The 16672-nt window shown below is 40.4% G+C and overlaps 3 protein-coding genes across 3 annotated transcripts; 2 read left to right on the plus strand and 1 right to left on the minus strand.

The window, feature by feature from the left end:
* Positions 1-4892: 4892 nt before the first annotated feature.
* Positions 4893-6613, minus strand: LOC119551759 (probable cytochrome P450 6a14). The gene is made up of 2 exons (XM_037861286.1): positions 5463-6613; positions 4893-5404 (listed from the first exon to the last, which is right to left on the minus strand). Exons 1-2 carry the CDS (start codon positions 6574-6576, stop codon positions 4989-4991), a joined length of 1530 nt encoding a protein of 509 aa, XP_037717214.1. The 5' UTR covers positions 6577-6613; the 3' UTR covers positions 4893-4988.
* A 4449-nt stretch (positions 6614-11062) lies between these two features.
* Positions 11063-13135, plus strand: LOC119551760 (probable cytochrome P450 6a14). The gene is made up of 2 exons (XM_037861287.1): positions 11063-12379; positions 12433-13135. Exons 1-2 carry the CDS (start codon positions 11275-11277, stop codon positions 12846-12848), a joined length of 1521 nt encoding a protein of 506 aa, XP_037717215.1. The 5' UTR covers positions 11063-11274; the 3' UTR covers positions 12849-13135.
* A 246-nt stretch (positions 13136-13381) lies between these two features.
* On the plus strand, positions 13382-15739 carry LOC119551761 (probable cytochrome P450 6a13). The gene has a single exon (XM_037861288.1). It carries the CDS (start codon positions 13402-13404, stop codon positions 14881-14883), a length of 1482 nt encoding a protein of 493 aa, XP_037717216.1. The 5' UTR covers positions 13382-13401; the 3' UTR covers positions 14884-15739.
* The last annotated feature ends 933 nt before the right edge of the window (positions 15740-16672 follow it).

Consider the following 16672-nt stretch of genomic DNA (forward strand, 5'->3'; position numbering starts at 1 on the left):
CAAGGAAATTGCCCCAGCTATATGTGTTTTAGATGTGTCCTAGACCCCCCCCCCCCCTCGACTTCTCTGGAAAGTTGCCGCCTCACACAAAATATAATGTGTACGACCCATGTCATGTATTTTACAATTGTTGCCAACTCCGTTTGTCATTACAGCAAATGAGTTTGGCAGCCACGAGAAAATAAAAAAATAGCACGAAGCCAAACAAGAAACTCGCATAAATTACCAGGACCAGCAGCTGCCTCTCGGAAAAAGTGGAGAAAGCGTTGACCATTGTCTTAATCCGCTTAAATTATGGCATTCTAGACGAACGAGCGTGTTGACGACTCGCCAGCAGTTCAGCGTTCGAGCATAACTCGAGATAATTCGGTTATTACGGGCCAACGAACGTGTTAACCATATATGACCCAAAAGTCGAACACAATATCGGAGTCAAAGCCAAATAACTTTCGTTGGGACATAGATAGACGGCGCAAATATACGATAATTGCACACACACATTGCGATTGGACAAATAAAACGGCAACTTAGTTTGAGTTGACAACTGGCAGAGGCCATGTCAGGATCAGGTTAATCGTCGAAAGGTTAATGCCTCGCCAAGAAAGTTAAGACTGCAATTGACCCCCGAGGTCCTCGTGTGGCGCTCAACAGTAAATATTAATTATATAATTTAATTAGACATTCTTTGTAATAAAGGGCACATGTCAAGCACATAAATTGTTGTTTAATTATAACAGGCAACTCAAAGACACCACCTTAGCTCGTTGTATGCTAATAATTATACTTTCCTGTTGACCTATTTAGGCACATATAGTTTAAATGCACTTTGTATCAGCTCACACATTTTCTTACATTTTCCTTCACCAGCTTACAAAATGTAAATCAAATTTAATTACAGAATTACTTGACTCGTTAATGGCAATTGTAATTACTAGTTAAAGGAATTTAAAGTGACGCATTGTCACTCATTTTCCCCGTATTAATTAATAAACTTATTATATAAGTACCTACCAACACAATACAATTTAAATATCAACGTATTTTAAAAGGTATTTGATTATGCATTTTACCTTCGTTTTACTTTATTTTAATTTTATTGTTCTTTTTCAACGGATTTATCATAATACTCAAGCCGCCAGCTACACTCTTATTTCTATGTAAGTTTCTGAGCCTGTACATTTTGTTCACTGTTGTTTTATTGCATATTTTCCTTTGCAACATTGTTTCGATTTCAACATTCTTTCATGGTTTTCTTCAGGGCTACGCAAAGTTAATCAACATTCAGCCAACCAAGGTTATGAAAGCATGATGTCAGTAAAAACAAATGCTGGAAGATTTATTCAACTGCATTGAGGAACTTTTTGCTACCAGAATTTTTCACGCACGATTTGCCAGCTGCAAACTGGTAATTGAATGGGGAAAAGGAAAATATTCGTATGATTTTGTAAAAAATGCTGAATATTGAATCACTATGCAGCCTAACACGGAAGATTCCTTCTGCAGAATATTTATTGAGCTGCATTTTGTGACCACAGTTTGCTCAAGGATGAGAACATCGGGTATTATGGGAAATAAATGTCATAAATAATGGACAACATATTTGGAATTTCAGAAAAATTGCTACAACAGAATAAATTTTTTTAAAGCTGAGCTGAGGAATAATAGGCCACCGCAGATTTAATTTGTTCCAGTTTCAATTTAGCGGGCCACTCTTATAATCACGCTTGTCCTCAGACTAGGCACCTGGCCAAAAAGGAACACATTGTGGCAATCTCATAATGAGAAGACAACCCATTACCACTTTGGGTGTGCAGTCTGATTCCGAAAATCCTCGATGGGCCTCAATGGAGTGCATTCGATCGAGAAAGCCAGGAGCAATTGAGCTGTCCCAACCAAAAGCATCAAGGTGTTACTAGACTAATAGCACCTGCCGAGCCAGAAAATTGCCGAGCAGCAGTATTGAAGGAGGTGGAAGACGGGTAGGAGCCCTTTTGCCGTTGACAACCCGATGACGTTGCCTTCATCGCTGCAGACGCTCCGCAAAATGAGCACTCGCCGTGTGTGCCCAGGTAAGTGGCAGGTAGTAATGCCATTAATCAAACTGCTCGGCGAGAACTATGCCAAAGGATTTGTTCGGGGATTTGCCAAAAAGACTGTAAAGCAGACAGCGCTAGTTGACATCCAGTTTCGCGTTGGCTTTTTATCAAATCAGGAATTGATTTGATTAGGCCCCCGAACGGGATGATAAATTATTGTCTGGCTGCTGGGGTCCTTTGACAGCTTAATGCGTGTCGTCTGCCAAACGATTTGGAAAAATTGATTGTGTCCACACTTACATTCAATTGCCAATAGGAAATTCGGCACCCGAATGGCCAGGCAATAAACAATACCACAGCTTCGCTCGGAATTGAAAGTGTTTTGGGTTCTGTTTGGGGGTGTATGCCGAAAACTATGGACAAGAAACATGGGAAAATAATTTAATCTTTTTTTGCCCACAGCAAATACCAAGCCACAAAAGTGGATTTTACTTGCAGCAATCGACAGATAATGCAGATGGAAAAACAAAGCCACACAACCACTATAATCCAGTCGAATGCTTCCGTTGGCAGAGGCAATCTAAAAATGCCTTTGCACTGAATGTTTTTCCGCATCGGCCAACTAATATTTCGCCCGTAATTTATATTACCGCCCTGGGAAAACGCCGGGTAAACAACATAAATAAAGCGACCAATGAAATTGTAAAGTGCCGTGTCGTCGGCTCTCAAACTGGCCCAAGCCCACTCAAGTGACTCTGACACCTTGCAGCTCAAGTAATTAGCAATTTGTATGGCTTTTGGTCGGGGCCATTTATTACGCAAAGCGCTTACAAATCGCCCGACTGGCCATAAAAGTTCAACACCGCTTGGACACCTCGGCGCTGCCCGCAAAAGTGTGCTACGCCAGAATTTCTCCGCAGGCCGGCTAACCGGCTCCACCTAAGCATAATGAATGTTACCTAAGCATGATTTATATCACTACGCAGCTCATAAATCTCTGGGTCAGCAGGAAATGTCCAAAGGCCGAGGTTGCAGTCAAAAGCTGAATACCCTTTATAAGGCTGATCGGGCTACAAATCTGTGGCAATCGAAGTGTCGAAGCTTAAATATAAATAAGTATCATATTTAAAAGGAATTCTTGTAACACTTCAGTTACTGTTAGTTCAAGTTATATAATTCAATTTGTATTAAAGAGGTGCTTAAATCCCTTGAGCATATTACATATAATATTCACATAACATTTTTGGCCTACTTTTATTATATTGGAAAAGCTATTTTATCTCATATCGAGTCTTCATAACCTTTATCCTGGCACCACAAAAAGACGTGACCCAGCGACCCGAAACGAATGGATTCGCAGATACACCTCACCTTCCGGGAAATTTCACATAATTACGTGCACCAGCCGGACTTTGGAGCTGCCAGGAAGCTGCGAAGGTGGATCCCGACACTTTGACCTTTTGGCCACAATGTGCGCTCGTTAGTCAATGCTTACCAATTTGTTGTCAATCAATAATAAATGTAAATAACATAATAATAGTAACACAGGCGTGGGCGAGATGCGTGGCCTCATTCGCCAAAGATGATGAGGCATCATGGCATCGACAGGGCATCGACTCAAATTGTCTATGCGAAAGTAAGAGGAATTTGGCCTAAATGAATTATGGCCGGCACAAAAAAGAAGTGCAAAAAGCGGCCATGAAAGCATGCGATATTGTTTTTTTCCGCCTCATCACGGCAGCTGTTTTCCGAATAGACAACGCTGCCAATTGAGCGAAAATCAATGGCAATCCAGTCAGTTGGCCAGGGTCCTATAAACACAAAGACGCCAAGATATAGCCGCCCAGAAACACCCCCCAGATCCAATCAGGCGATACTGGACACTGGATAGAGGATACTGGATACTGAGAGCCCGTGGTCTTTGTCTTACTTTACACTTCTTCACTGTAACCAATTCTGTTTTTGTTTTTAGTTTCGCCCGGCGGTCATTCAGTGGGGATTCCAAAAGCATTCGATACCATTTCCCTCCTTAAAGCTACAAAAACGGAGAGCTGGAAACAGATACAAATGGTTGGGTATTGGTTTATCTGGGGAATACGAAAACCAGTTATTCCGCTGCACCTGTCTGCGTTCGGTGAGTTTTAATGTTGCCGTGAGCAAGTTCATCTTATTCCGGCTAATTATTCCATTTGTTTTGCAGCTCCAAGTTTTTTGTCTTGCTCCGTTCCGTTGCCCCAAGGATTCCGTGGCGTGACTGCACTATCAAAAACTGCCGTGGCAAAAACTTCTGCCTGGCTGGAGAATGGAGAAAGGATTCTGGGAAATGGGGAACTCCTCCCCGCGAATGGCGAACATATTGCATAGCACATGCAATTCTGTCAAAACAGTCGCACTCGGTTAGCAGCTGGCAAGTAACGCATGAGAAATGAGCAAATTAGTGGGCGAATCACGGAAAAGTTTTAGCCGGATTTTGCCTCCAGATTAGCGGGAGAATACTTTGTTATTCTTTTAGCCGTTTGTTTTCAAAGTAATGGTAAGACAAACTCTGCGAAAGCATCGTCTCCCAATCGGATATATATGTGGTGGAAAGCTTTTCGCAGTAGAACTGATTTAATTTGTTGTATTTTATACTTGCTGCCAGAGGCAACTCTATAAACAATCGCCAATACAGTTGGGACGGTTATGCTAGCTAAAAAGTTTTAATCAGTTAAGGACTGGCTGTAGACCAAACTAATAAATTTCGGCAAATACAAATTTAATTGGTTTTTAATCTGATTTACCAAAGTTTCGTTCACAGTAAAATCTTTGATAAAATTTGTAATTAATTAATGCGCCCTTATAAATTCCCTGCAAGTATCGTCTTAATCTATGTTTAATTTATTTTTACACAGCATTTGCTTTTATGACTAAACTTTCACATTTTGTTGGATACATTAAGGCATTAATTTAAATTCAAATGCTTTCCACTTTCAGGTAAATGCCATTTTCGGTACCCAAAAGAAAAGATTTCTTTGTGAAAATCAAAGGAACTTCAGTGCGATTAGAAGCGGTAAATTTGAAACGACGAAGCAGCGATACGAGGCCAACCTTCGCCTGAACCTTTCCAAAACGAAGCCCAATGCAATTGCGGGGCCCATCGCCAAAGGGCAAATAAGCCATCGGGTGGCGGGATTTGACCTCCTCCGGATCGAAGCGACTAGGATCGAACCTTTCCGGCTCGGGGTATATCTCAGGGTCGTGGTGAATGTTGTGAACGGGGATCAAGACACTGACGCCCTTGTCGAGCACAATATCTGTGTTGGGCACTTTGTACTCCCTATTGCAATCTCTGATGAGATGGGGGAGAAGGGGGTACTTGCGAAGGGTTTCTGAAAGAAATAGTATGCTTAGACTCATTTATATTTGATCCGAAAAAATCGTACTTACCGGCCACCACCTGATCTAAGTAAGACATTCGGGCCAGGGCGTCGTAGTTAAGCTTCCCTCCTTCCTCATTGGCGAGCACACTTTCGATCTCATCCCGCACCCTCTGCTGAGTTTCCGGCTGCAGGGCCAGTTCGTACAGGCAATAGGACATAGTGCTGGAAGAGGTCTCGAATCCAGCCACGAAGAACACGAAGGCCTGGGCAGCCATTTGCTCCAGGGTCAGTCCTTTGGAAAGATCGATACCCTTACCCTTTTTAGCCGCTTCCTGGTCCTCGGCGCGAATCTCTATCAACTGATCAATGAAGTCGTTTCGTTTTATGCCATTTTTGAGGCGATAATCGACGGTGTTCTTCACCGTCGACAGGAAGAAATCAGTTATATCATCAGGAAACGCTTTCATCCTTAACAGCTTAGCCAACTTGGCGTTGGTAAAGAGAAATACTTGCACTATCTGGGTATGACGACGTCTTGTGAAAATATCACGACCCTTCTGTCGGAACTCTGCGTTAGGATCCTGAAGACTGTGGCACTCCAGCCCAAAGGCACACGATCCAATCACATCCGTGGTGAATCGTGCACAGAGGTCCTTGATCTCCACATTGCCATCGTCCACTTTGGCCTCCTTTACTGCCTTATCCATGGCATCGCCCAGGCGTTGACCCACCTCCACGATTACTCCCGTCATGAGCTTTATCTTTCCGGAGGTGAAAACCGGAGAAAGCTTGTGTCTCATCGATCGCCACTCGTCACCCTCGAGGGAGAAGAGGTGACCCGTTAAGGGATCGTCTCGGGGATTACTGAACCCTCCACGGTCTTGAAAGTAGTTGAAGTCCTTAATCATAACCTGCTTAATAAGGTCTAGATCAGTGATCAGGGCGGTGCGCCTAATGAACGTGTACAATCCAGCGATAGGAGCCTTTCCCTTGAACTGATCGTAAATCCTCTGGTTGATATCCCGGAAATGGTACTTGGACCCGATTCCCTTCATGTTGCCAATCAGCGGCAGAGGTTTCTCGTAAGGAACCCCTTTTCGTTCCCAATAGCTGAAGGTTTTTATGTAAAAATGGTAGGCCAAGGCCGATAGTAGGCCCAGTAAAGCAATAGTGAACAGCATTGCGAGCGTGTACTTTTTCACTTAGTTCTCGATAAAATCTCTAGTAGCACTGCTCGTTTAGCAGCTTTTTTCGCCTTTTTATACCTTAATCGAGCTTTTAACGAGGCCTTATCTCTCAGAAAACATAAAGATTTAACTAATGGTGACTTTTTTAAACGACAAACAAACTCAGATACATAGCAAGCATGGTAAAAGTTCTGAAATATAAATAGATCGGTAGAAACAAGTTCCAAAAGTCAATGAAAAATAATTATTTTGTTAGATAAGCAATTACAACAAAAATCTTTGAAATATCAGCATGGCAATTTCACCGTATGGGTGACGAAATTTTCATGACTACATGGGTAAATGTTATCGTTTCCCCGACTTCAGTGGATCGATCAGCATTCTGTGACAACTAATAAATTTCATCGAAGCTCGATGATTATAGACTTCTGTAGAGCTTTCTAACACTTCAGAGAGCTTCAACTCTCTCAAATACACTCAGAAAAAAATTTAAAGATTTAAGGAAGCATGGACTACGTTTCCTAAAAAAGAGTCTGAACGCCGTTGGGGACTTCAAGGTCATACAATTTAAGAAATTCAGTCTAAAAACTTGTTAAGTTACCTGAAAAATGTAACATCTTGATATGAAGATTTCCATCGATACCTTAATTCAACATTTTTATTAATTTATTAAATAAACAAATTTTTAAATACAGACTAGGTATTTATTGCTTCAATGCAACAGTGGCTTACATTTTAAGAAAGAACAACGTAAAAGTATTCAAAAAAATAACCTTTTTAAAAAATGTCATTCTACTACAAAGCATGTACACAAAAATTATATCCTAAAAACTATAATCATTTTTTAATATTTATTATATTATATTATATATTTAATATTTTGTAACCCACCATACTTCATAATTACTTGTTTAAAGAACCAAGTAACCACAAAGGACTTAAATTAAGTCTATCATTAATTAAACTCAAATGAAGTCCACATAACCCTGATTAAAGCAAATTATTGCTTTTTGTGTCCATATTTTGTCTGAGTGTACCAATTTCTATTTATATTAGCTCTGACATGAATGAATGTTAGAATGAATCGACATTAAAGCTAAATTAATCTTAACAATTGCACTCAATAAAGTATGGGTTAGTCATACCTAAAGGTAGTTTCCTAGCAAGCATTATCTATCTTTTAAATTAAGACGTACATAGGTATGTAAACTTAAACACTTTTAAATATTTAATAAGAACAGCCGCATGGATCACATTAGAACAGTTAATTAAGGTTTTGAATGAAATTTACCAATTCTTCAACATGGTTTTTCGTTTTATTTATTTTTTGCTATGTTATAATATATGCATTTGTTCAGTTTGATTCATAAAATAGCCATCTATTATTTATAACTTTGCCGTGAAATTATTCCACTTAAAACCACAAATCCATCAAAATCAGCAAAAAGCCATCCATTTATAATAAGCATAATCCATAGGCCCAGGTTGATTATTTAATTCCAGCTTTTGTTTTGGTTTTGTTTGTCACGCAGCGAGTTTTATGGGTCGAGCTGCCTTTAACGGCGGCATTACGATTTTTATGTCGATTGGAAGATGGCGCATTAGCGGCATAAAACGGCCCGTAAGCATTAGGGCCAAATCCTTTAAGCACCACACCAGCACACACGGCCGCCCACAGGCCCAAAATGCTTTTAGGCGCGACTCCGTTTTATTATTTACTGAGGAGTAGCAGATAGAGGTCCTGCGGAGAGGAAGCTGGGCGTTTCAACCACTTCACTGCCGCCACCAAACCAAAACGCTGTCCATCTGGAACGGCGTTTAATGGGCCTTTAATCGCTTTCGCATAAATTTTCCCGCGATTTTGTAATAAACCTGGGAGTTCGCTGACGCCAGCGGCCCGGTTTTATGTCAGTTTCATTGAGTTTACGCTTGATTTGATTTCTGCAACGAGCCCAGTTTAATTAAAGGTGGGATGCAAAGGCCAAAAGGCAACAAACGAGTCGTCTAACAAATCATCAACTGTCTGTCAATAAAAGCCTGTTTGCAGATTCTAGTTTACACCAAGGCTCACATTTCAATTAAAAGGACAAACACTCAAGGAGTCGATTGGAGAAGTGTCTTCCGATGGATCTTAAATTGAGCATTCAAAAGCAATCAGTTTTAGAAAAGTTCAATCAGTTTAAAGAAAATATTTGGCCTAGAGCCGAACCACAATAGCCAATAAGGAGAAAATACAAATTTAAATAGAATTGTATGCTGCCTTTTTTCAATTCATTCGTCCAATGTTTATTTGTGGCTATGAGTACAATCGCAGAACGCCAACTGATATTCCCACTATCTTCACCAAGACAAAGCATTTAACGGCATTAGGAACGTGAACAAAACATTTGTTTGACGCTTTATCTATAAGTTCTATTGTGGTAGTCGAGTCGCAGTGAAGAATACATTTCTTGATAATAAAAACGCTTAAACAACAATCAGTTTATATTTGATAGTTTTTGTGATTACTACTATCGGATTTTCTAAAGTGAATTGAAATTCATAATGTTATTCTTATCGTTATCTCTATAAACAGACTTATGCATGTTTGTTAGGGTGGACTTTTTTAGGGAAAATGATTTCACCATCTGAATTGTTATTTTTCTGTATCAAATAAATTTAAACAAAAATTGTTTATTTTAAGTTTTAGGCGGTGGGCAATGCCCCAAATTTTTAATACAAATTACTCATACGGCATGTAAAAATACTTCATAATTTTCTTAACTGTAAACTCAAAGGTTATCCTCCAATACTGGAAGTAAGTTGTAGGTTATTTCATAAATTGTATCAGCTCGATATAGCCTAGAACCTCGAGCTTTCGATTCCAAACAGAATTTTTTCTTTCTATTGGTTTCTTTTTATATCCTAGCAAAGGGGATGTTAGTTTTGGTTCAACGAAGTTTATAACTAGGTGAAGCACAAGTTTCCGATCCTAGATATGTAGTTCCAATAGAAACAAGGAAGAATGCTATAGTCAAGTACCTCGACTATCAGATACCCGTTACTCAGCTTAAGGGACCAAAGGGAAATGGAGATATGCAAGCAGCAAAGCGAGATTTAAATGCGCCACCTATCGGCGGAAGAAAGATTTAAGCGTTAAGCAATATTTTTTTTGGGTCCATCGATAGGTATTGACGAGACCAATACAGTTCAGTTAAAATTTTGTATCTAGCATGAAAACTGTGGGCGCCACAGGCTTGGGCGGTTTGTGGGCGTTAGAGTGGGCGTGGCATATTTGCGTAACAAACTTGCGCTGCGTACAAGGCTACGGAATCTAAATCTTGATAGTTTCCGAGATATCCACGTTCATATTTACGATTTTTTGAATTTTGTGGGCGGTTTGTGGGCGTAAAAGTGGGCGTGGCAAACTTTTTTTTTATCAATCGATAGGTATTGATGAGAACAATACATTTCAGTTAAAATTTTTATTCTAGCATCAAAACTGTAGGAGCCACAGTTTTGGGCGGTTTGTGGGCGTTAGAGTGGGCGTGGCACTCTACTGAAACAAACTTGCGCTGCGTAAGAAGCTCAGAAATCTGCACGCCAAATCTCAATAGCCTAGCTCCCATAGTTTCCGAGATCTCAGCGTTCATTCGGATAGACAGACGGACAGACGAACAGACGGACAGACGGACATGGCTGGATCGACTCGGCTAGTGATCCTGATCAAGAATATATATACTTTATGGGGTCGGAAACGCTTCCTTCTGCCTGTTACATACTTTCCGACGAATCTTGTATACCCTTTTACTCTACGAGTAACGGGTATAAAGATATAATCATTTTCCACGCCCACTCTAACGCCGATAACGCTTAAATATGTCTACCGCCGATAGGTGGCGCATTTCAATCTCGCTTTGCTGCTTGCATATCTCCTTTTCTCTTTGGTCCCTTTAGCTGAGTAACGGGTATCTGATAGTCGAGGTACTCGACTATAGCGTTCTTCCTTGTTAAAAATTACTCTGTTCCAAAGAAATGTGGCGCAACGTAAAAACTATGGAAATGTATACCTTTGTAGGGTCATTATACCCTATTACTTGGAGTTATTTGTCTATATTTCAGTGTCGAATATATTATATTTTGGTTTTATACATATAAAGTCTGAAAGAGTATTAATACTTCGGCTTCCGTTTTTTTTTAGTAAGCTGTTTTGTGCGATTAGAAGTGCGCCAAGTAACAATAATACCACTTCTCTTCTGCTCAGCTCAGCGTTACAGAGCTTTCCCGGCATATATATTATTATATATTATATTTGTTTATTGTTTAATCTATCGCTTCTGTTTTGATCGTTGGATGAAAAAAAGCTTTGACAACAGAGAGCACTCAAAAAAGCTTCGCAAATGTTTATCTATTAGTTTTGTTTTTATGTCTGGTTCAAAGACGAAATTGTAAAAGCTTTTTGCATTCTTATATACCGCATGCTTTGCAAACATTTCTCAGTGCATTTTGTGCGTTCTACAATTTAAATTCAACAGAGCTATTTTACCGAATCGAATTCAAGACGCAATTATTATATTCTTTTGATTATCTGCTTATGCGAACTTTTATATACCAACGGTATATAATTTATAAGACCGGTTAGGAACTGAGAAAAGTTTGCTTTTAATAACCGGGAATAATTAAATGTGGAACTAGACATATATACCAATTGCCATGCTGTTAACACTAGCATTACTGGGCGTGGCCATATTTTTGGCCTATAGTTTCTACCACAATTCCTACACCTATTGGGCCCGGAAGGGAGTTCCTCATGAGCGCCCCCTGCCCCTGATTGGAAACTTGAAGGGAATTGGGTCAAAGTACCATTTCCGGGACATCAACCAGAGGATCTACGATAAATTCAAGGGCAAGGCTCCCATTGCGGGAATGTTCATGTTCTTTAAGCGAACCGCCATGATCACCGATCTGGACCTCATCAAGCAGGTGCTAATCAAGGACTTCCATCACTTTCAAGATCGCGGTATTTTCAACAATCCTCGAGACGATCCCTTGACGGGACACCTCCTGACTCTAGAGGGAGACGAATGGAAATCGATGAGGCAGAAGCTCACACCTGTTTTCACCTCCGGGAAGATGAAACACATGTCGGGAGTGGTTGTGGAGGTGGGTCATCGCTTGGCCGATGCCATGGACAAGGCCGTAGAGGAGGCCAAAGTGGAGGACGGCGATGTGGAGATCAAGGATCTCTGTGCCCGATTCACCACGGATGTCATTGGATCGTGTGCCTTTGGCCTGGAGTGCTACAGTCTCCAGGATCCCAATGCCGAGTTCCGCGAAAAGGGTCGCATGGTCTTCGAGAAACCCCGCCACTCTATGCTGGTGCAGGCTTTTATATTCACCAATGCCAAGCTGGCTAAAAAGTTGCGAATGAAGGCTCTACGCGATGATTTAACTGATTTCTTCCTGTCAGCCGTGAAAAACACAGTCGAATATCGCATCAAAAATGGCATAAAGCGGAATGATTTTATGGATCAGCTCATAGAGCTCAAAGCCGAGGACCAAGAAGAGGCTAAAAAAGGTCAGGGTATCGACCTGTCCAATGGACTGACCCTGGAGCAAATGGCTGCCCAGGCCTTCGTGTTCTTCGTGGCTGGATTTGAAACATCCTCCAGTACGATGGCATTCTGTTTATACGAGTTGGCATTGCAACCCGAGATTCAACAAAAGGTAAGGGAGGAGATTCACAGTGTTTTGGATGGGAAGGAGATATCCTACGACGCTTTATCCGAAATGACCTATTTGGAACAGGTTTTGGCAGGTAAGATAAATATTTAAGTAAAGAAAATATATTCGCTAATTAACAACTTGCAGAAACACTTCGAAAACATCCCATTATTGCGCAACTTTTGCGCGAAACTAATGAGAGCTATAAGGTTCCCAATACAGAGTTCGTTATTGAGAAGGGAACTACAGTTTTGATACCCGTACACAACATTCACCATGATGCAGATTTATATCCTAAACCGGAACGTTTCGATCCCAGTCGCTTTGATCCGGAGGAATCGAGGTCCCGTCACCCATTTTCTTATTTGCCCTTCGGCGATGGACCACGTAGTTGCATTGGTCTTCGATTCGGAAAAATGCAAGCCAAGATTGGTCTTGTATCCCTGCTGCAACGCTTCAGGTTCGGCATTTCAAAATTAACCGAAGTCCCCTTAACTCTGGACACCCGCAGTCCCACTTTGTCCACCAAATATGGCATTCATCTGAAAGTGGAGCGCATCTAAGCACTGAATTTGGAAATAGGAAATTTCTATCCTTCATATATAACTCCCAAAGGTGAAAATGTTTCCAATTAATGTTGGATTCCTCTTATCTACAAATGTGGTACCATTAAAAAACTAATGTTTTATATGGAGTGTTTGTGCTTCTAGAGCCCTAATTTTTATTGACGTTTCCTCCCTTTTTACTGATTATGGAATACTATGTAGGCTTTTTTATATGTTGTATATAATAATTTAATATAATAATAATAATAAAAATGGTGCCTTCTTATATTTTTGATATATTTATATATAATCATTTATTTATTTTAATATTTGGACTTTTCCTGATGTATTTTGTATATTTCATTAACTATATCAATCAAGTGTTTTGGAGAGTCTTATAAAATGACGCAATCAAGATATGTGTGTTTGGATAAGTGCAGTTCTGACTATATAATAACGCCAGAAAGAGAGCGAGGCATATAAAGAGAGTGTACAGAAAGCTTTTCCGCCGGCGAAATCATATGTGCCCCACTTTTCCATTCAGTTGCTATTCAATCGAACTGTGGGCACCATGCTGACGTTCCTGATTCTCGTGCTTACCGCTGTACTTTTGCTGTATGTCAAGCTGCGCTGGCACTACGCCTACTGGAAGCGCAGGGGCGTGGCTGGCGAGACACCCGTGTTTTTCCGCGGAAATATGAGTGGACTGGGCAAGGAACTCCACTGGACGGATATCAACCTGCGGATCTATGGGAAATTCCGGGGGAAGGAGCGCTACTGCGGCTACTTTACCTTCCTCAGCAAGGCCCTGTTCGTCATGGACTTGGAGCTGATCAGAAGGATAATGATCAGTGACTTTGGCAGCTTTGCCGATCGCGGACTCTTCCACAATGTAAAAGACGATCCGCTGACGGGGAATCTCCTGTTCCTGGACGGACCCGAGTGGCGCTGGTTGCGCCACAATCTGACGCAGGTGTTCACCTCGGGCAAGATGAAGTTCATGTTCCCCACCATGGTGGAGGTGGGCGAGAAGCTGACGCAGGCCTGTCACCTGCAGGTCGGCGAGATCGAGGCCAAGGACCTGTGTGCCCGCTTCAGCACGGATGTGATCGGGAGCTGCGCCTTCGGGCTGGAGTGCAACAGCCTCCAGGATCCGGAGTCGGAGTTCCGCCGCATGGGTCGCTCGGTGACCACGAATCCCCTCCACTCCACGCTTGTACAGGGACTAATGTTCGCCCAGCCGGATCTGGCCAGGAAGCTGCGCTTCAAACTGTTTCGTCCGGAGGTCAGTGAGTTCTTCCTGGACACCGTTCGCCAGACATTGGACTACAGACGGCGGGAGAACATCCAACGCAATGACCTGATCCAATTGCTCATGGAACTCGGCGAAGAGGGGGCCAAGGATGCATTGTCCTTCGAGCAGATTGCAGCTCAGGCAATGGTCTTTTTCCTAGCCGGGTTTGATACCTCATCCACCACCATGTCCTTCTGTCTGTTTGAACTGGCCTTAAACCAGGATATTCAGGATAAACTACGAGTTGAGATGCTGGAAGTTTTGGGACGCAATAATCAAAAACTCACATACGAGTCCGTTCAGGAAATGCCCTATTTGGATCAAGTGGTTGCCGAGACCCTACGGAAGTATCCCATACTGCCCCATTTATTGAGACGTTCCACTAAGGAATACTTAATACCGGATAGTGACTTAGTTCTAGAGTCGGGAACTAAGATAATAATACCTGTGCACAGTATTCACCACGACCCCGAGCTATATCCAGATCCAAAAAAGTTCGATCCCAGTCGCTTTGAACCGGAAGAGGTCAAGGCCCGACCTCCCTTTGCTTATTTGCCCTTCGGCGATGGCCCACGCAATTGTATAGGCGACCGTTTCGGAAAATTACAAGTAAAGGTGGCTCTTGTCTACCTTCTAAAGGACTTTAAGTTCAGCAGATCGAAGAAAACACAGGTCCCGCTGAAGTTTTCGAGTCGTACATTCCTGATATCCACACAGGAGGGAGTTAATTTGCAAATGGATAGACTTGCCTCACCCTAAAAATGGTCATTAAAAGACATGCATTAGTCATAAAATAAAAAAAATGTAAGAAATTGTAATCTACCAATTATTGCGGTTCTAGATTGCATTAATTCCTATAATATACATAATAATGAACACAACGACATGGTCTTTCAGGAAAAGCTTATAATGCACTCTCATTGAGAATGCCTCTCTCAAAAGCTTTATAATCAAAACAAAAACGATTGCACCGGTACACAAAAAAAAACCATGAATGAAAGAAATATAATCTTTAAGAATTTTACCAGTAGAAACAACTTTCCATCACTTCACAGTTTAGATAAACTCAGCGAAAGTACTTTTTAATGGTTAGTTAGAACTAATACTCTCTTAGTCAACAAAGAATTACAAGCATTTATGGGTCCCTTATAAATGGCTTCTTTAGTTAAATCAAAAAAGATCGCTATGGTCAACACAGCGCAAGAATCTCTTAAATCTGTATGCTTAATCCCAACTTTGTAGCTTCTATAGTTTCCAAGATCTCAGCATTAATACGGGCGGTTTTAAGCAGTTTGTGGGCGATATAGTGGACTTGCCAACTTTTAAATATCTTAAAAGTCGTAAATTTGGTAATTTGACCGAACTTCTCAAAACTGTGACGTTATGGAATGTTTTAAGGCTTGGAGTAGTAAGTTACTACTAGTAACATACAGTCAACATTTTTGGTTTTGTAGCGTTAGTTGGGCCAAAATAAGTTTGGTTTATGTCGACCTGCGTAAAAAGTAGACCAATAACAATAGTAATAATTGAAATTCTAAGTGAATATGCTACACAAAGATTACTTATTTTTATGGTTTGCCATTTAATAAAAATATAATAATGGAACTAAAGTGAACACTTTTAATTAAATTAAATCTTTTTTTGTTTCTGTACATTGTACAGCCATTAAACCAATTCGTTAGGACTAGGACTTAGGATTTGAATCCTAGGACTTAGGACTTAGGACTTAAAATAAAGGCAAATACGAACTAGGTAATAAATCAATTATTAAATACAAATTCCTGTTGGTAAACTTAAAGTTGTTGTTAAATTAAGGATAGAATATCCTTTTATGATTTTAAAAGTAACTTCAAATTTGAATTTTGTAATGAAATTCAGGAAAAGGAATTTTTTTTGATTTTTCTGTCAGTTATTATTTCAAGAAAAGTTCACTGCCACAAAACTCAAATGGTTGTTGAAATGGATAAAAGCTATCGGCTAAAATAAAACAAGCAAAAGCTGACTAGTACTATCACTAATTTAAATTTCAGCAATAATTAATTATCCAATTATCTGCAAATTTTATTAAGTATTAAAAATCGCTATATTTTCAAATGTGTTTATAAAATGCATGAATGATATATTATTCTAGTATCTTCTAATTTGTTAAAATATTAAATAATTCGTTTTTTACTTTCACTTTAAGGTTAAGGTTTTCATAGAAAAAACTTGTAGATGTCCTAGCTGAACAAATACCATTAAAGGTTTCTGCTACAATTCCCTCATCTTTAAAATAAGGCCTAGGTAAGCCACGTTTGCTTACTCCCCACCATGGCAGGAATATATTCTTATAAGAATCCAAGAGATTAACGTTTTCCTAATTGAACTCAGTGGCGGATCCAGAATTTGGGAGGATATAAAAAAATTTGTTGAGAAGAAATCAAAAATTTGGAATAAAATGCATTTCCCCCCGTGGATCCGAGCATGATGGAACTAGATGATATTATCGATAGGAGCTATGAGAGGGAAAGGCAAAGATCATTCTCAATTTGCGTCCGTTGAGTTGAAA

This window comes from Drosophila subpulchrella, chromosome 2R (genome assembly GCF_014743375.2).
Source record: "Drosophila subpulchrella strain 33 F10 #4 breed RU33 chromosome 2R, RU_Dsub_v1.1 Primary Assembly, whole genome shotgun sequence".
NCBI classification, from domain to species: domain Eukaryota; kingdom Metazoa; phylum Arthropoda; class Insecta; order Diptera; family Drosophilidae; genus Drosophila; species Drosophila subpulchrella.